The 24,254-nt window shown below is 40.9% G+C and overlaps 1 protein-coding gene across 5 annotated transcripts in view; it reads right to left on the bottom strand.

The window, feature by feature from the left end:
- LOC106091398 (adenylate cyclase type 2) overlaps positions 1–24,254 on the bottom strand; it is a 499,738-nt gene that overhangs the window by 36,346 nt on the left and 439,138 nt on the right. For all 5 annotated transcript variants that reach the window (XM_059360972.1, XM_059360973.1, XM_059360971.1 and 2 more), the window contains 2 exons: positions 5,280–5,375; positions 4,866–4,984 (listed from right to left, as the gene is read on the bottom strand). In XM_059360972.1, coding sequence (XP_059216955.1) covers positions 4,866–4,984; positions 5,280–5,375 — 215 coding nt within the window. The remainder of the gene's footprint in view (positions 1–4,865; positions 4,985–5,279; positions 5,376–24,254) is intronic.

Below are 24,254 nucleotides of genomic sequence, written 5' to 3'. Positions count from 1 at the left end.
ACCTGTTGATTGTATACAAATTAAGATGGACGGACAGACAGACAGACGGACATAGCAAAATCAAATCAGATTGGTGTACTTATCAATGGGTCTATCTCTCTTCATTTAGGATGTTACCAACTAATGCACTGAGTTATAATACCTTCTACCACAATGGTGGTGTAGGGTATAAAGAGCGTGTTAGGTTCGGTAACGAATAAAATTTGCCATGCTAATCAAGCTATATCAGGTTGTGGACCGATTCAGGCCATATTTGGTTCGAATGTTGGAGACCATAGTGGAAGATAGTGAGCAAAATTTCATCCAAATCGGATAAAAATGGGAAGATCGGTTTATATGCAGGCTATATTAGGTTATAAACCGATTTAGACCATACTTGGCATAGTTGTTGAAAGATAAGAGAGGGTCAAAAGCCTAGATCCGAGACCGATTTTTATATGGCAGCGATACCAAAATATGAACCGAGTTGGCCCATTTACAATCGCAACTGACCTGCACTAATAAGAAGTAATTGTGCAAAATTTCAAGCTCCTAGTTTTATTCCTTTGAAAGTTAGCATGCTTTCGACAGACAGACGAACGGAAAGATAGACAGACAGAAAGACAGAGAGAAAGACAGACAGATAGACTGGCAGACAGAAAGACTGGCAGACAGAAAGACTGGCAGACAGAAAGACTGGCAGACAGAAAAACTGGCAGACAGAAAGACAGGCAGACAGAAAGACAGACAGACGGACGGACGGACATGGCTAAGTCGACTTAGAATGTCCATATACACTTTGTTAGGTCTCAGATCAATACTTCGATGAGTTACATGCTGAATGACGAAATTAGTATACCCCCATCCCTTGGTGACAAAGGACACTATAGGTTTTATAGATAGTGTCCTTTGTCAAGGACTGTCACTGCCATCATAGATCGAAGAACAGAAGTAAGCATGTCGTCCTATGACACTGGACGCCTGTGTTCGAGTCCTTGTGAGAACTTCAGAAAACTAATTTTTTTTGGAGTGGTTATTCCTTACCTTCCATTGAGACTAGACTTGAAACGGACAGCACTCATTGATAAGTGGGAAGTTTGCCCCTGTTCCTTAATGGAATGTTCAGAGGCAAATTTGCATTTGCAATAGAACAGAGATGGAGGCAACCGTAGCGCAGAGGTTAGCATTTACGCCTATAATGCTAAACTTCTGGGTTCGAATCCTGGCGCGAACACGCTACAGTCTTTAAAAATAGAGATATTGAGCTGCGACTTTGCACAGATTCCATATCGAACCATATCTTGATAAGGCCCTATATAGCCCTTATAGACTTATCCGCCAAATTAGGGTCTTAGGCCCAAAAAGTCATATTTATTATCCGATTTTGCTGAGTTGCGTTAGGCCAGTCGACATCCTTCTTCAATTTGGCCCAGATCGGTCCAGATTTGAATATTGCCATATAGACGGATCTCTCGATTTAAAGTCTAGGCCCCATTGTTTCTAGGTAACGACCAGTGAGGCATAGATTTGGCAGAGCATATTGAAGGCTCTATGTTTTGCACTGTGAATGAGAATGCCCCCACTAGAATTACGAGGAGGTACAGCAATTCGAAAAAAACATTTCCACTCCATTCTCCGCATACTATGCACATCTAGATAGTTCTCCGAACCCACCGTACCAAAGATGTCGCCTAGTGTCTATTAGACACAGGATTCTTAACGTCAGCCTATTAGTCTGCACATACATATAGAAGTCTGGATGCTGCGTGGTGTACCTCAGACACAGAGCCATTACCAGTGTGTTCTATCAGTCAGTGCACATAGTAGTCACGGTTAAGTAGTGTTATCGGCACGTCACGCGTATCCACGTCACAAGAATTTTCCCCGAGAGTTACAGATGACCCGATAAAGGGTTTGAAGCCCATAAAAGCATTATTTATTACCCGATTTCGCTGCTCTTAAAACAGTGGGTTATTTAAAGCCTCCCGAAATCTGACTAAATATGGTCTATGTTTAGATATAGCTGTCATATAGACCGATCTCCCGATAAAGGGTCTGAAGGCCATGAAAGCTTTATTTATTACCCGATACCGCTGAAATTTAAAACAGTGGGTTATCTTAAGCCTACCGACATCTGACCCAAATATGGTTTGGATCGGACTATATTTAGATATAGCTACCATATAGACGATCTCCCGATAAAGGGTCTGAAGGCCATAAAAGCTTTATTTTTTAACCGATTTCTCTAAAATTTCAAGCAGTAAGTTATTTTGAGCCTCCTGACATCCGACCCATATATGGTTCAGATCGGAACACATTTAGATATAGCTGCCATATAGACCGATCTGCCGATAAAGGGTCTGAAGACCATAAATGCTTTATTTTTATACCCTCCACCATAGGATGGGGGGTGTACTAATTTTGCCATTCTGATTGTAACTACTCGAAATATTCGTCTTAGACCCCATAAAGTATATATATTCTTGATCGTCGTGAAATTTTATGTCGATCATGTCCGTCAGTCTGTCCGTCCGTCCGTCTGTCTGTCGAAAGTACGCTAACTTCCGAAGGAGTAAAGCCAGCCGCTTGAAATTCTTCTTATTAGTGTAGGTCGGTTGGTATTGTAAATGGGCCATATCGGTCCATGTTTTGATATAGCTGCCATATAAACCGATCTTGGGTCTTGACTTCTTGAGCCTCTAGAGTGCGCAATTCTTATCCGATTGGGATGAAATTTTGCACGACGTGTTTTGTTATAATATCCAACAACTGTGCCAAGTATGGTGCAAATCGGTCCATAATCTGATAGAGCTGCCATATAAACCGATCTGGGGTCTTGACTTCTTGAGCCTCTAGAGTGCGCAATTCTTATCCGATTTAAATGAAATTTTGCACGACGTGTTTTGTTATGATATCCAACAATTGTGCCAAGTATGGTTCAAATCAGTCTATAACCTGATATAGCTGTCATATAAACCGATCTTGGGTCTTGACTTCTTGAGCCTCTAGAGGGCGCAATTCTTATCCGATTGGAATGGAATTTTGGACGACGTGTTTTGTTATGATACCCAACAAGTGTGCCACGTATGGTTCAAATCGGTCTATAACCTGATATAGCTGCCATATAAACCGATCTTGGGTCTTGACTTCTTGAGCCTCTAGAGGGCACAATTCTTATCCGATTTGAATGAATTTTTGCACGAAGTATTTCGTTATGACATCCAACAACTGTGCCAAGTATGGTTCAAATCGGTTCATAACCTGATATAGCTGCCATATAAACAGATCTGGGGATTTGACTTCTTGAGCTTCTAGAGGGCCCAATTCCTATCCGATTTGGCTGAAATTTTGCATGACGTTTTTTATTCTTACTTTCAATAACTGTGTCAAATAACGTTCAAATCGGTCCATAACCTGATATAGCTGCCATATAAACCGATCTGGGATATTGACTTCTTGATCCCTAGAGGTCGCAATTATTATCCGATATGCCTGAAATTTTGTACGACGGATCCTCTCATGACCATCAACAAACGTGTTTATTATGGTCTGAATCTGTCTATTGCCCGATACAGCTCCCATATAAATCGTTCTCTCTATTTTACTTCTTGAGTCCCCAATGGGCGCAATTCTTATACGAATTGGCTGACATTTTACACAAGTCTCCAACATATAATTGAATTGTGGTCCGAACCGGACCAAATCTAGTAACGGAGCAAATCTTTTCTTATATCCTTTTTTGCCTAAGAAGAGATGCCGGGAAAAGAACTCGACAAATGCGATCCATGGTGGAGGGTATATAAGATTCGGCCCGGCCGAACTTAGCACGCTTTTACTTGTTTTAACTGATTTCGCTAAAATTGCAAATAGTGAGTCATTTTGGGATTCCTGACACCTGACCCAAATATGGTTCTGAACGGACTATATTTAGATATAGCTACCATGTAGACCGATCTGCCGATATGGGGACTGAAGCATAGAAAAGCTTCATATATTACCCGATTTCGCTGAAATTGGAAACCGTGAGTTTTTTTTTGAGCCTCCCGATATCTGACCTTAATATGGTTCAGATCGGTTTATAATTGGAAATACCTGGCAAAAAGACCAATATTTTGTTCTATAAAATTGAATAGTGACATATATATTAAACCACTCAATGTCCGTGTCGAAGGGCCGTGGGTCCTTAAGTTATCCAATTTTCACCGGATTGTGACGAAATGGGGTTTACATATATACCCGAGGTGGTGGATATCCAAAGTTTGGCCCGGCCGAACTTAATGCTTTTTTAATTGTTTTCGTTTACTAGTTCCATGTCCTTTTTTCTGCCACCATGGAAATAATCCACTCAGGTTCAAGTCATTCTCCTTTACGATTTTTGCGCAGTGTATGCTTTGCTTGCCACACACAATCATTATTTTCTTCATCGAATGTCCTTTTTATGTCTGTCCCCATTTCTGGGGCCGTAACCATTCGACAAATTGTTGCTTCGAAAATGTTTGCAAATTACTTACGAAATTGCAAACCCTGGGGGCGCTGTTCCAAGTTCTGCATGAGTGATTTTACACGCATTACCTTCCTAAGCAGTCCTTGCTCAGTTTTCATAGTTCAATGCTAGAGTGCAGAGTGAGTGAGGTGTGTTTAGGGTAGGTATTTGGATATTGGCAAAATAGTGGCAAATGGGGGAAAAATTGATTTTTTTTTTCTTAGAAGTTAGGTAAGGTAAGACAAAATTCGAATTTTAAACCCACTATGGCATGAAACACAAGTTGCAGCTTGCAAAGTAATGTGAATAGGATAAAGGTTGAAAACTGTTGTTCATTTCAACACTTCTGCTTTTTACTTTGTTTCCTTATTTGATTTTGCCGAGTGAAATTGAAAATACTTACGGCCAAACCAATATTCTTGACCAACTTGGATTCGGCAATATTGGCAAAGGGTCGATCAGCTCCCCAGCATTCAACATATTTGGTCATCTTCGATGAAGGACGATTACGTGTAACATGACCTGTTGGAGGAAGAGAAAATAAGGGCAAACCAAATGGAATTACTTTGATATTGAAAAAAAAAATTGTTCACAACTTCTCCTCTTACTTAAGGAGCTACAAGGAATAATTTAATTTCCTTTAACTTTATGCTGTAGGAATTTCATTTTTTTCCTACATATGACTCTGGAAACGGAAGTGCATTCATAAGTGTTTTGAGGACACCAGTCATGCACATGCATTTATCCAGTTGAGTTTCAACACCTGATGCCTGTGCTAGGTCGGTTGGATGACTTGATTGCTCGTTGAAGTACTTACCTGCATGACTACGAAAACTTTCATTTGTGTGAAAGGACATTTTACGCTCCGTAAATGAAGCAGATGAACGCCTTCTATCCGCAAATGACATTAAACCTGAGGGTGAAATTAAAGGGAACGACGTTAGTTGGAGTTTGATAAAGTGGTGATTTAAAATTTCATATTTAGGAATAAGTAATGCAATTTAATTGAGAGCAACTGGAGGTACTTCAAACGTTCGAATCGGTTTACTATGCTTTAAGGCATTTCTAAAGGTTGATTTTTACGCTATTATCTTTTTGGCAACAATGGTTTGAACCAGGGATCCGAAGCAGGTACCTTTTTTCTGCTCCGCTCCGCTCCAGGCTTTTATACAAGGGGTTGCTTTCTATATTTCGCGATTAGAGAATAAAAACAAACATTAGTAATCGAAAATCGCTTTATTGTTTTCAAAATATTTCCCATTAAGATCTATATAGACTTTTGCATGCGTTTGAACAAATTGTCGAAGCACTTTTGCCACTCTGATTGCGTTATCTCCAAAACATGCATTCTGAACGCATCTACCGCTTCTTCAGGTATCGAAAAACGTTGACCTCTCAATTTATTTTTAGCTTATGGGAATAAAAAGAAGTCATTCGGTGCCAAGTCAGGACTAAACGGCGGATGACTCATCAAATTCTCTCTATAGCCCTTACTTGGCACCGAATGACTTCTTTCTATTCTCTATTCGCATTGTCGTGGTGAAAAGTGATACGTCTTCGGCGGTTGGTTGTCCTGATTTCCTGGAAGACAACTGGCAAACAAATGGTTGTGTCCCACTCAGAGTTGACTGTTCTGCGTTGTTCTAGTGGTACGATTGCCCAGTTTTCCAGTTTGTACAAAATAACAGGCGATCATTTGCTTGGAAGTGCTTCATGCGCGAGCAACTTTTGTTGGATTTGGCTCATCTTGAAACACACATACAGTCGACTGCTGTTTACTTTCGGGCTCATAAGCGTAAATCCACCATTCATCACCTGTCACGATGTCATAGACGTGTTTCGAACGTACCGCCAACGTATTTTTGGAGCATTTCTTTCGACCAATCGACTCCAGCCCTTTTTTGAGCGATTGACAAATTGTGTGGGATCCAAAGCGAAAAATTTGTTTTTTGACGGTCAAATGTTCATGCAATATTGAATTTATGCTGATCCCACTAATGCCTGTCTCAATCTCACAGTAGGTCACATGACGATCTAGCAATATCAGTTGCTGCACAGCGTCAATGGTTTTTGGAACAACAACTGATTTTGGACGACCTTCACGAAATTCGTCTAGGGTTGAACTACAACCTCGTTTGTATTCACCATTCTATCGATTAACACTGGTCCTTGATGGAGCTTCATCGCCAAAAATTTAATTAAGTTCATCGATGCACTGTTGTGGAGCTAATCCACGTCGAAAGTTGTAAAAAATAATCGCAAGAAAAAGTTTACGATTTCATTGCATTTTTTGGGCGAGATGAATCTTTTACAGTTACTGTACACAACAAATAAATAGCGCTCATATGTCAAAACGTTGTGAGTACGCATAACCTCAAAAATGTCAAGCTTTACGATAGAGCTGTCAGTTAGCAGATTACATCACACCGAGTAATATTCAACACCGATTATATGTATTCTTGATCGCCGTCTATATCGGACCATTTCTTTATAAAGCCCCTATATAAACCAATCTCCCGAACCGACTTCTTGAGTCTCTAGAGGGCGCAATTCTCATCCGATGTGGCTAAAATTTTGCGAACCGGTTTCTTTTATGACAGTCCAATCGATATTATATTTTGAACGGAAGTCTAGGGATCTAATCGAACTCACTGTTTCAAGTTTCAGCAAAATGAGTTAGGTTAGGTTAGGTTGAAAAGAGGGTGCAGATATTAATCCGCCCCATGGCACTATGGACATACACCTAAGCCAGTAATCGGCTTGTTGTACGCTCTAAAAACTATAAAGTAAACTCTAAAAAGAAAATTTGAAGTTAGGAATTACTTCCTACTTACAAAATCCTTAATTGTTTTCAATACCACTCCCCCAAGTTGGTTTATGTCTGGTATTGTGTCTCCACCTAAGCGCCGGTATCTGTTAGACGCGAAAGCCGGGCAATGACAAAGGAAATGCTCCAACCTCTCATCATCTTCCCCACATGCCCTACACATGCTTTCACTTGCCGCACCGATTTTACATAAGTGAGCTCGTAGCCCTATGCGACCCGTTGTGATACCAATAGCTATACTGACCTCCTTCTTGCTTCCTTTCAGTAATAGCCTCGTCTTCGCACGATCTGGATCCCCCCATAGGATATTGGCCTTCCTACAGACCGTTTCGCTGTTCCACAATGTTGCGTGGGTATTCGTCGCCTACTCCCTTAACTCGAACTGCGTCGACCCGAAAGGCTTCGGGTTAACCAAGTTTATTAACGGCAGTCCTCTGGCCTTCACCGCCAAATCGGGGTCTGCCCCGGTGTAAGGGGAACTCTGTTAGGGCCCGGTATCCAAACGATATGGAATTTGCCATCCTCAGAGAAGGCGTTAATCTTCTTCTTACACTGCAAGACTGTGCGTGACTTTACCGTCCTGGTTGTTATTGCCCTTATGGAAATTTTAGTGTCGGTAAAGATGTTCACACTCGACGTCCTTGCGTTAGCACCACACCACTTCACGCATTCCGTGATCGGTCGGATCTTTGCCTGCAGGTCCGTATTATGGTCAGGCAGTCTAAAACAGATCTCAGTCCCTTGGTTCTCAATGTAAACCCCCAGGCCCACTCTCTTCTCTAGCTTTGATCCATCCGTGTAACATGATCTTCCAGATGGCAATACTATGGTTCCGTCAATCCAAGACTTTGTCGATGGAAGCAGTGCCTCGCACTCGACTTCAAGGTTCATCTCAGGTATCCGATCGGAAACCTCTTCCCTTCCTTCCAGCTTTCCTATAGTCGCCTCAATTATACCGCGATGGTATGAGCTGTCCCCATCCTCAATCCATTTCCCATCGCCTTAAGTCTCATAGCCGCTGTGGCTGCCTCACACTTAGTTTGTTTGTCAATGGGTCGAATATCTAGAATAGTCTCCAGTGCCCTAGTGGGCGTTGTCCTTATCGCTCCGCCTATGCCAAGGCAACATGTTCTCTGAACCTGTTGTATGGTCCTTATGTTGCACTTTTTCTCCATAGCAGTCCACCAAACTACCGAGGCGTAAGTAAGTATTGGTCTAATCACGCTCCAGTAGAGACAGTGGACTATCCTCGGATTTAGGCCCCATTTCGAGCCAACGGCCCGTCTACATAGTGCCCAACATCTGTGAGCTTTCCCAGTACGCTCCTGAATAAAACGAGTTTAATCCCGGAGTACTTTTTTGATACTCATTTATTTCTTCAAAATCTCATCCTTATATATAAACTTAAAACTAACTACAAACTAAATATCCTAAGAAAGGCAGGCAAATCTAAAAATAATCACTTTGGGAAAATAAGATCATAAACAAAGACGATAAACATCCTATGCAGATACTAAATAAATTTGTCCAGCTGCAAGCCATATGCTTGCCATTCAGACCGCTGTGTTTTCTGATAATCCCTAACTATTTCCTTATCTACGCACATTAAAAACTATCTTCCACTTATCCCTGTGCGATGCGTTGGCTAGGTAAAAATATAAACTCTTATCACATTTATGCCTGCCCTTAAAACTATCCTTTAAAATAAACAAAAAATGGAAAGTATCTTATCTATTCGTTCTCAAGGCTAAAACATTTCCATGACACACATCAACTAATATCCCATGTTTAGAAATCTAAACATTCTGCGGGCGGCCAAAAATAATTATGAAATAGCTCTACTTATAAACTGTAAAAATTCAGCAAAATGGACTGTAATTCAAATATATATGTTAAAATCTAAACATCCCGAGGACGAACAACAACTATGTTACTTTCTCTTGTTAAATACTTATAGATTACATAACTTAAAAATAATATTATTAAAATAGAGGTAGAGATTAGTGAAATATGACCACTGATGTGATGCCATGATAGCTCCTTAAGGTGGATCGGATTCGCCTTCATCATTTTAATTTCTTCCTCCAATCCTTGAATCGTTGACGAATGATCGATTTTATTGTAGTTTAGCTCGTCCACCATCGCTATGTCCTTCACCTCTCTCAAGATATATGATGTGGAATTATAGGACATCTCAGTTTTTGCTTCTTGTGACGCAGTTAATACGGTTCGTCCAATCCTAGCAGTACACCCAGGCTGGAGAGTGATGATACCTAGGCCTGGTAATTCAAATACTCCTTTAGTGCGCTCAGCACATAGAATATGGGCCGAAACTTGATCTTTAGTTTTAACCAACCATGACCCTCTTGTCTTCAGCTCAATCCAAAAATTCCTGTTCTGAGTCTTCAAAAACTGGCAGCCATATTTACTTGTTGGCTTAAGCGCTGCTAGCTCACATGAATGATCGTTGGCGTCTTCCCAGGCCCAGTTGCCTCTGCAAAGAAATTCATCTTCACCAGTTAGCTGACATTGGTTCATCGATGACTGCGACAGTAGATGATAAGCATCCATTTCATAGTTGTAGGCCAGGAACTGCTGTCTTAAAGCTGCTACCATTGCGGTTCCGTTTCTCACCATCGGCAGTGGTACGACGCGGAATATTTCTGCTGATGATTTTTCTACCAAGGGAATCTGCACGTCAATCACTAATTTTTCTTCCACCAGCAGACCATGCGCCGTCATCACCTTGTATATTGCCTGCAAAACATCGTCCTTCTCACCAGGCAACCTTAGTCCTTTAGGTAGCTGATCCTTTATTTTCATCACCTCTGCCTGCAACTGGTTTGGCCGTACTAAATTTGGATTTACTTTTCCATGGTTGATGTCAATTAATAAGCCAATTACCCTGGCTTGAATATGTTCCACTTCAGTAAACAAGCTGCTAAGTTGATCGGCTACCGCGAAGAAGTCCATCGCCTTTTTGAAGAGGGAATAGTCAGTGTTCAGCATCTGACTTATGTTTTGCACCTTCTCATTCAGCTCTTTAAACTGTCCATTTATTTCATCCGTGGTCTTTTTCAGCACATTAAGCGTTGCTTCCACCACAGACGTTTGCTTCTCAGCCAAATATTTCAAGTTGTGCTGATTTTCAAGTACATTTTTCATATTTGCTTCCATACTCTCTCTGTCGTCCGCATCCATTACTCCGAAAAGAATGTGGAAAAGAGACCCAACAAACTCTAAAGGAGCCCTTTTATTTCGTTGGCGTTTTTTGTGTGAGAGTAACAAGTGGTTCTCATCTATAGTGTTCAGTCTGTTCGTCATAATATCCATCTGCGTGTCGCACTGCTGCTCGAACGATCTCAGCCGAACACATAATGATTTACACGCTTCTAGACCCTTATCCAGATGATTCACCGTGACAAAATACCCGTGCAGATCGAAATATGTCATAAGGTTCCATGACGATGTTACTCGGTTGATTCTGCCAATTTTATCCATATAAATGATTGTGTCATTTCCCAATTCTTTTATCGCACCGCCGGTAATTGAGGTTGACATCGATTGAACACTTGCCATCATTGCCATGATCATCCATAACATCATTGCTACGTTTATTTTTCTTCTTTGAGGTAATTTGCAAATATATGTCTGCGACACTTCAATGTCGGCTTCCTTTTCACCACCATTAGCGAATATCTCCAGCGGGCATAACTTGTGTATGGGCCGTTTTAACAACCCCTTTTGTTTAGCGACCTTTACTGTAGCGACTCGAACCTTTCCATCTTTGCCTTTATGTACTTCCGCAATACTTCCCAAAGGCCACCTTCCAGGAGCAGTATTTTCATCCTTCACTATCACCATCTGTCCAACCTTGATATTTGGTACTGGAGTTTTCCATTTTACTCTCTGCTGAAGACTACTCAGATAGTCATTGCGCCACTGTTTCCAGAAATCATCCCGCATTCTTTGAATTATTTTCCACCTGTCTAAAGATCCCAGTTTATTCTCCACGCCTCTTTCTGGAATACTTAGCAATGGTCTTCCGACTACAAAATGTCCTGGCGTTAAAATCTCGCAGTTATCCTCACTGAGTGGACACAAGGGACGAGAGTTGAGAACAGCTTCTATCTGCGACAAAAACGTTGCCATTTCCTCATACGTTAATTTCGTTTCACCAACAACCCGTCTCAAATGGTGCTTCACAGACTTCACGGCAGCCTCCCACAATCCTCCGAAGTGAGGAGCTCCGGGCGGAATAAAGTGCCACTGTATTCGCTCAGATGCTAATATATGAGCCACGTCTGAATTTTGCTGCACCGCTTTGACGAACTCTTTATCCAGATGTCTTGCCGCTCCCACGAAATTAGTGCCATTGTCCGAATATATATGGCTACTTTTTCCTCTTCTACTGAAGAATCGCCGTAGCGCAGCCAAAAACGCTTCTGTTGTTAGATCGCTGACTGCCTCCAAATGTAATGCTTTGGTTGCCATACAAACAAATACAGCTATGTATCCTTTGTAAGCTCGCTGTCCTCTTCCTTTAGACACCTTCATTTGAATAGGACCTGCATAATCAATTCCTGTGTGATCAAATGGATGAGACACACAAACTCTGCTTTCTGGTAGGTTACCCATTAATTGAGCCGCAGTTTCTCGCCTATAACGCAAACATTTGACGCATGACCGAACTGCTCTCTTGATGGCATTTTTGGCACCAATCACCCAATATCTGCTGCGTAGTTCATTTTCCATGAGTTTCGCACCTCCATGTAGCGTTTCTGTATGGATGCCATCAATTATTCGATCCACCAGACAACCTTTCCCCAATAGAATTGGATGCTTTCTGTTGAAGCTTAAACCAGAATTCTCCAGCCTGCCTCCAACTCTCAACACTCCAGCTGCATCAATGAACGGTGTTAGTCCACATATCTTGCTCCTCGTCGGTACTTTGCTGCCATTCCTTAGACACGAAATCTCTAACGAAAATTGGTTTGCCTGCACGCTCGTAATTATTAATTGCTCTGCCTCGTTTATTTCTTCCGCAGTTAATTCATTTTTTCCTGGTTTACGCTGAGCACGTTCAATAAATCTTCGCACATATGCTATAATTCTTATGAGTTTTTTGTAGCTAGAAATCCTCGTAATTAACTGCATGATGACATCGTCTTCCTGTTTATTTTCCTTTAGAACTCCAACAAAGGGTTGAACCGTCGATATGGGCCAATTGTTTTTCTCCAGCAGCCAATGTGGACCACTCCACCATAACTCATCTCCTTTTAGCAGCTCTGGCTTCATCCCTCTTGATGCAGCATCCGCTGGATTCTCCTTGGATCGCACATGACCCCATACGGCACCAGGAACAGACTTCTTAATTTCCTCTACTCTAACCCGAACAAATTTGTCTTTAATATTTTCAGCCTTTGCGATCCATGCTAGAGCAATAGTTGAATCGCTCCATAAATATTTCTGTTGTTTTTGGACTATTAACTTTTCCACATTAAGCATCAATTTAGCCAACAGATGCGCTGCACACAATTCAAGTTTTGGCAGTGTTTTCCTATTTTTCACTGGGTTTACCTTAGATTTTGCTGCTACCAACGTAACTTTGTTTGCGGCCCGGATGTATATGACAGCTGCGTACGCCTTTTCCGAAGCATCAGCAAAACCATGCAGTTCTATTTCCATTAGTGATGAGGTAGACAACCAACGCGGTATTCGGATTTCTGCTAAGTCGGGCAATTTCCTCATGATGACATCCCATTCCTTTATCATCTCAGAGCTTAACTGGTCGTCCCATGCCATATCCATTACCCATACTCGCTGAATGAATAGCTTGGCTAGAATGGTTACAGGAGCCAGCCAACCCAAAGGATCATATATCTTGGCCAGTGTGGAAAGCGCCTTCCGCTTAGTCAACTTGTTATCTTCAATGATCTGAAAATAGAAAGCAAAATTATCTGTATGGGGATCCCATTGAACACCCAACGTTTTCATTGTTTCGCCTTCCTCAATCCTAATGACTTGATTTTCGCCAACATTTGGTATTGCCTCCAATATGTCATTTTCATTAGACATCCATTTACGCAGCTTGAAACCAAACTTATCCAATTGTTGGCTGATGTCATGATGAATTCCAATGCATTCCTGTACTGAATCAGCACCTGTCATCAAATCATCCATGTAAAAATCATTTTCTATGATGGCTTGAATCTTTGGATTCCGTTCGCTGCACTCTTTTCCAATTTCAATTAGAGCTCGTTTTGCCAGAAATGGAGCACATGCTGTTCCGTAGGTAACAGTCGTTAGCGCAAACTCCTCAATTGGCATATGTTTATTCTCGCGCCACAATATGCATTGGTATGACTGATCTTTATCTGCTACTAACACTTGTCGATACATTTTCTCCACATCCGCTACCAAGACAAATCTCCATAATCGCCATTTCAATAGAATTTGAAATATATCTTGTTGTAGTTTTGGACCAATTTCAAGTACGTCGTTTAAGCTTTTACCATTCGATGTCTTGGCTGAAGCATCAAATACCACCCGAACTTTTGTTGTAAGATGGCTTTCTCTTATCACCGCTTGATGTGGTAAATAGTACTTTCCACTATTTCTTCTTGAGACCTTTTTCATATGCCCCATCTCCAAATACTCCTTCATAAAAGCACAATATTGTTTCTGTAACTTTTCATCCTTTTCCAATCTTTTTTCAAGATTTAAAAAACGTGCTAACGCCATTTTCCTTGATGCGCCCAACTCGATATCCTCCTTAAACGGCAATCTCACCACCAATCTCTTATCCTCATTTATTGTTGTTGTTGTTGTAAAGAGCTGCTCGCATCGATCTTCCTTGACGTCGTCATCTTCACATACTTCCTCCATCTCCCAAAATCTTTCCAGCTCTTTCGTAACCGCCATCACGGCATTTCCAGATTCATGTCTGCAAACGCAACCACAGATTATGAGACCAAGTGACGTCTCTTGTCCAGACAAAGAGCCAATTTTGACTACCCCTTCTTGAATGATTTCATGATATAAATCTGCACCAATTAATAAGTCAATTCTATCGGACTTATAGAACAGCGGATCAGCCAAACAGTAATTTCGCCAGCTCTCCACACTGACGTTCAAATTTCTATCAGGTTGCGCTGAAGATAATGTTGACAACACCATAGCATTTATAACATGAACCGCATCGCTCTCAAACCGTGGTTTGATTTCAATTTGCATGATGGCTTTTGATCTGCCGACTGTCGTGTTACCCAGACCCACTAAATCTGTAACTAACTTCTTTCTGGGTAACCTCAGTATTTGGGCTGCCTCTTCCGATATTGAAGTGCGTTGAGAACCTTGATCGATTAAGGCTCTCATTAAAATTTGCTCACCACTTGCAGCCTTTACTCGTATTTGTGCTGTTGCCAACAGAGTGACAGCATTGCCTTCCATAGTTAATTGAGCTTTGGAGTTTGATCTCTGAGTTTCCTGCGTTTTGTTTCCTTCGACGTGAAGCATAGTAATATGTTTTCCGCCGCACTTGTCGCACTTGGTGTTAAATTTGAAGCATTTCTTTTCCGACGGGTGACTCAAACAAATTTTGCACATTTTCATTTTTTGTGCCCACGCACCTTTTTCAGCTGGTTGCAGTTTCAAAAATTTGTAGCACTCTTTTAACCCATGTCCTGATGCTTGACAAAATGCGCACGATCGTTGAGTTGTTTGGTATGACTGTGTTGTTTTTGCTCTTTGATGCGTGTTTCCTTTTTTGCTGTATACCGCTTCCAAAGCCAAGTATTGCTGCTCCAGAAAAGACAGGACATCCTCTAGCCTTTGGACTTCTTTTGATTTCTGGACCCATTGCTCATATTTCAGCAATCCTTCCTTATCTAGCTTTCTAATAAGGATCCGAGCAATGAATGGATCTGCCTCGTCTACCTTCATTCCCATAGCTTTCAATGCATGTAATGATTCCGTAGCCGTATCCAATAGCTGCTTTATACTGTTGCTATACTGAATATTTATTATGCCGTGGTCGATGATCTTGTCAAACAATGTGCAGAATAACAGCCGCCGGTTATCGTATCTCTGCTCCAGTATCTTCCATGCCGCACTGTAGTTCTCCCCTGTCACTTGAAGATGTTGTATTAAGCGAGCAGCATCACCTTTCACCACACTTTTAAGTCGATAAAATTTTTCGACTTCCGATAGCCTTCTGTCCTCCTCTACTAACTTTGTAAATATTTCTTTGAAGGAATTCCAATCGTTGATATACCCACTGAATATGGGCACTTTTAACTCTTCCAATCTAATTAAACTTGTTGATCCTGTATTTTGCATTGTTTCCACACGTTCTTCAATTTCCACACAGACATCCACGTATCTTTCCCTGATACAGTCCCAAGCTTCAATCATGTCTAAATCATCTTCGTCATCATCATCAATAATTATTTCCACTATTGATTCCAGTTGTCCATACTCTGATTGCAACGCCAGCCATTGCATATTTAAATAACTTTTATTCGCAGTTGGCAATCTGCTTTCTATTACTTCCAGCTTTCTTGTAATAGTTCTATACTTCAATTCAAATTTTCTTCTTAGCTTCGACACAGGCTTTTCTTGCTCTCTGCTAATTGCCTGATCTCTCGGCTGGGTGTTACTCTCATTTGCCGTTTGTTCGCTAGGTGCCAATGCAGCTGCACCTTGCGTTACCATTAATTTTTTCTCCGCACTGCCTTGCGTTATCTCTGCGTCCTGATTAGCTGCCACTTTGGCTGAGGCTCCTTTTTCTTGCTGCTCAAACCCTTGCACAATTTTATCCATTTTGCTAATTGCTTCTTCTACTCGTCTTTGCAGCTCCTGGACCTCTTCTTCATGCCCACTGGACGACTTTCCGATATCCTTGTTTAACTTGTTGTAGCCTACAATGATTTCCTGCAGCCACTTTCTATTTTTCTTGACAACTGGCAGTAACATTTCCTCCACATCGAGGTCAACTGCTTTTACTGCCAACAAATGTTCAAGGTTTTTCAATTTCTCCAACAGAGAATCCGATTGACTCCTTGTGAACATTTTTCTTTCAATTTTAAATCACTTACACTGATTCGATACGTGTATTAAATCTTTGTTTATTCTTTACTACTTTGCAAGAATCACCAACTTTTACTTTAAACACACTTAACCGTACCGAAGGTTCGAAGGACCAAATGAATAAAACGAGTTTAATCCCGGAGTACTTTTTTGATACTCATTTATTTCTTCAAAATCTCATCCTTATATATAAACTTAAAACTAACTACAAACTAAATATCCTAAGAAAGGCAGGCAAATCTAAAAATAATCACTTTGGGAAAATAAGATCATAAACAAAGACGATAAACATCCTATGCAGATACTAAATAAATTTGTCCAGCTGCAAGCCATATGCTTGCCATTCAGACCGCTGTGTTTTCTGATAATCCCTAACTATTTCCTTATCTACGCACATTAAAAACTATCTTCCACTTATCCCTGTGCGATGCGTTGGCTAGGTAAAAATATAAACTCTTATCACATTTATGCCTGCCCTTAAAACTATCCTTTAAAATAAACAAAAAATGGAAAGTATCTTATCTATTCGTTCTCAAGGCTAAAACATTTCCATGACACACATCAACTAATATCCCATGTTTAGAAATCTAAACACTCCTGTATGTGACACTTCCAATTCAGTTTTCTGTCCAAGATCACACCTAACTATTTGACCTTGTCAGACATCGAAATCGTGTTATTATGGAAACGTGGTGCGTTAAAGAAGACCACCTTCATTTTCCTCGTGAACAGGCATGTTTCAGTCTTCTCTGGGTTAACATCAAGACCTCTGGGTCTAGCCCAGTCATATACCATATGCAAGACCCTTTCGGCCCTTCTGCATAGCTCGTTCGGATCCTTACCCCTTAGAGGTATTATAACATCGTCAACGTCAGCATCCGTAATAGTTCATTTATGGTGGTCACCCATAGAAGTGACGATAAAATCCCCCCCTGTGGCGCGCCCTGTGCCACTTTCTCCCTTATATTTATGCCATGAGCACACAATTTATCCGCCTGTTCCTTAGCATATGGTTTATCCAGTCTCTAAGGACCGGGTCCACCCGATACTGGTCCAACGATTGGATCAGAGTGTTGGTCCGCACATTGTTAAAAGCCCCCTCGATGTCAATGCATACCGTCAGTGTGTACGTTTCGGTATCGAAGGATTCTTCTTTTTTATGCACAATCTCGTGTAGGGCAGGCTCCACCGACTTTCCCTTGACATAGACATGCTGTTTGTATTTGAGAAGTTCGCTGGATGTCATACTCATTATCATGGAGTCCACAATACGTTCCATGGTTTTGAGTAGAAAGGACGTAAGGCTTATGGGTCCGTAGGCCTTTGGTGTCGCATGACTTGCTTGCCAGGTTAGGGTATAAATACCACCAGGAGTTCGCTCATGAACGTCATGAGAGTAAGACATGTTCTTCTACTGACTAAGAGTGTGCTTAAAATAATTCAATATATCATCATCATTAGATATAAAACAAGATATGGTCCGGTTCGGACCACGATTAAATTATATGTTGGAGACTTGTGTAAAATTTCAGCCAATTCGTATAAGAATTGGGCCCATTGGGGCTCACGAAGTAAAATAGAGAGAACGATTTATATGGGATCTGTATCGGGCTATAGACCGATTCAGACCATAATAAACACGTTTGTTGATGGTCATGAGAGGATCCGTCGTACAAAATTTCAGGCAAATCGGATAATAATTGCGACCTCTAGGGGTCAAGAAGTCAAGATCCCAGATCGGTTTATATGGCAGCTATATAAGGTTATGAACCGATTTGAACCTTATTTGACACAGTTGTTGAAAGTAAAAATAAAATACGTCATGCAAAATTTCAGCCAAATCGGATAGGAATTGCGCCCTCTAAAAGCTCAAGAAGTCAAATCCCCAGATCTGTTTATATGACAGCTATATCAGGTTATGGACCGATTTCAACCATACTTGGCACAGCGGTTGGATATCATAACAAAACACGTCGTGCGAAATTCCATTCCATTCGGATAAGAATTGCGCCCTCTAGAGGCTCAAGAAGTCAAGACCCAAGATCGGTTTATATGGCAGCTATATCAGGTTATGGGCCGATTTAAACCATACTTGGCACAGTTGTTGGGTATCATAACAAAACACGTCGTGCGAAATTCCATTCCATTCGGATAAGAATTGCGCCCTCTAGAGGCTCAAGAAGTCAAGACCCAAGATCGGTTTATATGGCAGCTATATCAGGTTATGGGCCGATTTGAACCATACTTGGCGCAGTTGTTGGATATCATAACAAAACACGTCGTGCAAAATTTCATTCCAATCGGATAAGAATTGCGCACTCTAGAGGCTCAAGAAGTCAAGACCCAAGATCGGTTTATATGGCAGCTATATCAAAACATGGACCGATATGGCCCATTTACAATACCAACCGACCTACCGTAATAAGAAGTATTTGTGCAAAACTTCAAGCGGCTAGCTTTACTCCTTCGGAAGTTAGCGTGCTTTCGACAGACAGACGGACGGACGGACGGACGGACGGACGGACAGACGGACGGACATGGCTAGATCGACATAAAATGTCACGACGATCAAGAATATATATACTTTATGGGGTCTCAGACGAATATTTCGAGTAGTTACAAACAGAATGACGAAATTAGTATACCCCCCATCTTATGGTGGAGGGTATAAAAATATGTTATTATCGCGGATTGCACTGACAGCGTGAATATTACCAAATCATTCTAATCGTTTTCATAAGACAAACATTGGACTTAAAAACATATAAATACGGACTTTCTAATGACAGAGCATGTTGCTCCGAAACACATAACAAATGTAGATAAACAAATTAAACCTGCAGAAGAAAGAAAGAGAAACAAGTAAGAGCGTGCTAAGTTCGGCCGGGCCGAACCTTATATACCCTCCACCATGGTCGCATCTGTCGAGTTCTTTGCTCAGCATCTGTTTTTAGGCAAACAAAGTATAATGCATAAGGACGAAGGAGCAGCTATATCAAGTTATAGTCCGATTCGGGGCTCAAGAAGCGAAATTGGGAGATCGGTTTATATGGGAGCTGTATCAAGCTATAGATCGATTCCGACCATATTGCACACGTATGTTGAAGGCCATGGGAGGAGCCGTTGTACAAAATTTGTGCCAATTCGGATGAGAATTGCGCTCTCTAGAGGCTCAAGAAGTCAAGACCCAAGATCGATTTGTATGGCAGCCATATCAGGTTATGGACCGATTAGGACCATACTTCGCATAGTTGTTGGAAGTGATATCAAAACACTTTGTGCAAAAAATTTCAGTCAAATCGGATGAGAATTGCGCCCTCTAGAGGCTCAAGAAGTCTAGACCAAGATCGGTTTATATGGCAGCTATATCGAAACATGGACCATTTTCGCCCATTTACAATGCCAACCGACCTACACTAATAAGAAGTATTTGTGCAAAATTTCAATCGGCTAGCTCTACTCCTTCGAAAGTTAATGTGCTTTCGACAGACAGACGGACGGACGGACGGACATGGCTAGTTCGACATTAAATGTCATGAAAATCAAGAATATATATACTTTATGGGGTCTTAGACGCATATTTCGAGGTGTTACGAACAGAATGACGAATATAGTATACCCCCATCCTATGGTGGAGGGTATAATAATAAAAAAAAACTCACCACCACCAAAATAGGTTAATAAATGTTTGGTGGTGGGTATAAAAACCACGACCAAAGGATGCAAATGCTAATTTGCCCATGAACATTTCATTAAGGAACTGGGGCAAACTTCTCATAAATGTTTACTGTCCGATTCAATTTTAAGCTCATTAATAAGGGACCTCATTTTTATAGCCGAATCCGAACGGCGTGCCGAAGAGCGACACCGCTTTGGGGAGAAGTTTTTATATACCCCCACCAAAGGATGGGGGTATACTAATCTAGTCATTTCGTTTGTAACACCTCGAAATATTCGTCTAATACCCCATAGATTATATATTGGGTTGCCCAAAAGGTGATTGCGGATTTTTTAAAAGAAAGTAAATGCATTTTTAATAAAACTTAGAATGAACTTTAATCAAATATATAATTGCCATTTTGTTCGATAACCTTTTGCCATCTACCTGGCAAATTTAGTATTCCACGCTCATAGAACTTCTGGCCTTTATCTGCAAAAAACTGAACCAAGTGCGATTTTATAGCCTCATCATTGCCGAAAGTTTTACCATTTAAGGAGTTGTGCAAAGATCGAAGTAAATGGTAGTCTGATGGTGCAAGGTCAGGGCTATATGGTGGATGCATCAAAAGTTCCCAGCCAAGCTCACTCAGTTTTTGGCGAGTGACCAAAGATGTGTGCGGTCTAGCGTTGTCCTGGTGGAATATGACACCTTTACGATTGACCAATACTGGTCGCTTCGCCTTGATGGCTGTATTCAATTTGTCCAATTGTTGACAGTAAACATTCAAATTAATCGTTTGGTTCCTTGGAAGCAGCTCAAAATATACCACACCCTTCCAATCCCACCAAACAGACAGCATAACCTTCTTTTGGTGGATATCAGCCTTTGAAGTGGTTTGAGCTGGTTCACCATGCTTGGACCATGATCGTTTTCGACTAACGTTGTTGTAAACAATCCATTTTTCATCTCCAGCTATGATTCGTTTTAAAAACGGATCGAATCCATTGCGTTTAAGGTGCTTATAGGTGCATAAGGTGCACAAGCGTTGATTCGGTTTGTTAAATGAATTTCTTTCAATATATGTGGTACCCAAATGTCAAGCTTTTTCACCAGTCCAAGACTTTTTATGTGATAATGAACGGTTGATTTTGGTATATTTAACTTCTCTCCTATCTCACGCTCAGTTACATGACGATCCAATTCGATTAATGCTTTGATTTGGTCATCATCAACTTCATTTGGCCGACCTGAACGTGGCTCATCTTTAAGTGAAAAATCTCCAGAACGGAATTTGCGAAACCAATTTTGACACTGTCTTCCTTTTAAGGCTTTATCACCATACACATCTCGTAACTTTTTAGCAACCTGCTCCGCGTTTTTTCCTTTACGGAAATAATAAAGTAAAATATGACGAAAATGCTCCTTTGTGGGCTCCATATTAAAATTGACGCCAAACAAACAAATGTAAACAAAATTTTTTCTAAAGCAAGCAAAAAGTAACAGCTGATAACTTACAGAAGAAAGAATGCAATTACAGAGTCACAAGCCGTTGAAAAAATTTGTCAACTCCGACTATATGAAAAGTCCGCAATTGCTTTTTGGGCAACCCAATATATTCTTGATCGTCCCGACGCTCTGAGTTGATCTAGCCATGTCCGTCCGTCCGTCTGTCGAAATCACGGTAGCGGTCGAACGCGTAAAGCTAACCGCTTCAAATTTTGCACAAATACTTAATACTGAAGTAGGCCCATATCGATTCAGATTTAAATATAGCTCCCATATAAACCGATCTGCCAGTTTGTCTTCTCTAGCCCCTGGAAGCCGCAGTTATTGACCTATTTGGCCCAAATTTTGCATATAGTGTTCTGTTATGACTTCCAACAACTGTGTCAAGTTCGGTTGAAATCGGTTTATAACTTGATATAGCTCCTATATAAACCGATCTCCCAATTTGACTTCTTGAGCCCTTACAAACCGCAATTTTTGTCCGACTTGGCTGAAATTGAGCATCTAGTGTTTTGTTATGACTTTCAACAACTCTGCCTAGTACGGAACAAATTGGTCTTTAACCGGATTTAGCTCTCATATAAACCGATCTCTCAATTTGACTTCTTGAGTCCTTACTGATATAGCTCCCATGTAAAGCGTCTCTCGCTCATCCTTGTTCAGTTCCGATAAGCTTTAATTTTTGCTGGTTTGACCGAAGTTTGGTATGTAAATAGAATAAAATTATGCCCTTTGACAAAGTTTATTTTGTATAAAATTTTTCCAGAATCCATTGTGGTGGGTTCCCAATATTCGACCCGGGCGAATTTAGCACGTTTTTACTTGTTATGAGCTTAAAACAAGTAAAAAAAATTTCATACTTTATGTCCCATATCAGTTATGTCAAAATATGTTCCGATTTGGACCAAATACTAATAAGTACAGTAGCTATATTTAAAAATAAACCGATCTGAACCATATACGACACGGATGTTGAAAAGCCTAACATAAGTCACTGTATCAAATTTCAGTAAAATCGGATTATAAATGCGCCTTTTATGGGACCAAGACTTTAAATCGAGATTTAGTTCTACATTGCAGCTATATCCAACTCTGGACCGATTAGGGCCAAGTTGCACAAAAATGTCGTGCTGAAAAGAACTACTTTTGTCGTGCACGGACTTATACCCAGACCACTTTCTGAAGTATATCTCTTAGAGTGCTGGGAAACTTTCCCCTAACCGCAATTGCCACGCCATTAGCATATGCGACCACTTTTACGCATTGTTCTTCCACAGACAATAAGATATTGTTAATAGCTATATTCCAAAGAGGAGACAGTACACCTCCTTGAGGAGTTCCTCTGCTGACCCAACTTTTTAGATCCACAGATTCCAAGCCTGCCGTAATGCATCTTTTTATAAGTAAATTTTTAATAAACTTTCTTACGGTAGAGTTGATGCCTAGAAACTCCAACTCCCTCATGATTGACGTCGGTTTTACATTATTGAAAGCACCTTCAATGTCAAGAAATGGTACCATTGTATATTCCCTGACAGCGAGAGAACCCTCTCTGTAGCCGACTAGGTCGTGAAGGGCTGTTTCAGTGGATTTGCCTTTACTATATGCATGCTGCTGCCGCGACATACTATCTGCAGGGATATTTGCCCTTAAATATGATTCTATCAACCTTTCAAGAGTCTTCAGCATAAAGGATGACAGACTAATAGGACAAAAATCTTTTGCCTTCGTGTGGTAGGGTTTTCCTGCTTTCGGAATGAAAATGTCCTTTGTGTTCCTCCTTCCCACAGGTATATATGACATTCTAATACAAGCAGAGTATATCTCCCTAAGCCAAGGAACCAGTCTATCAGACACCGGTGATACATCATCAGGGCCTGGCAACTTAAAGGAGTCGAAACTTCCTATCGCCCAAAGGATTTTCGGCTCAGACACAATTTCCCTAATGGCCTCCGACGAATGCATATCAGTGACAACCTCTTCTGGCGCCATGTTGCCCGTTGAAGATGGTTAAGCATGGTTGAACTCGGTCCATAACCTGATATAGCTGTCATATTAACCGATCTGGGGTCTGGACTTCTTTATCCTCTAGAAGCGCAATTCCTATCCGATCAGTCTATAACCTGATATAGCTGTCATATAAACCGATCTTGAATCTTGACTTCTTCAGCCACTAGAGGGCTCAATTCCTATCCGATTTGGCTGAAATTTTGAATGAAGTGTTTGTTATGACTTGCAACAACTGTGTTAAGTATGGTTAAAATCGGTCTAGAACCTGATATAGCTGTCATATAAACCGATTTGCGGTCTTAACTTCTGGAGCCTCTAGAGGGTGAAATTCCTATCCGATTTGGCTGGAATTTTGGATGACGTGTGTCGTTATGACTTCTTAAACTGTACTAAATATGGTACAAATCGGTCCATAACCTGATATATCTGCCATTTAAACCCATCTTGGAACTTGACGATTCTTTTCCGATTTTTCTGAAATTTAGCATGAGGTGTTTTATTTAGACTTCCAACAACTGTGCCAAGTATGGTCTAAATCGGTTTATAATCTGATAAAGCTTCCATACAAACCGATTTCGGGTCTTGAGCCGCTAGAGGTCTGAAATTTGGCATGTTAACAACTGTACCCAGTATGGTTCAAATCTGTTCATAATCTGATGTAGCTGCCATATGAATCGATTTCGGAAGTGTTTTGGTTT

This window comes from Stomoxys calcitrans, chromosome 1 (assembly GCF_963082655.1).
Source record: "Stomoxys calcitrans chromosome 1, idStoCalc2.1, whole genome shotgun sequence".
In the NCBI taxonomy this organism is placed as follows: Eukaryota; Metazoa; Arthropoda; class Insecta; order Diptera; family Muscidae; genus Stomoxys; species Stomoxys calcitrans.
This window is presented reverse-complemented; position numbering and strand designations above follow the sequence as displayed.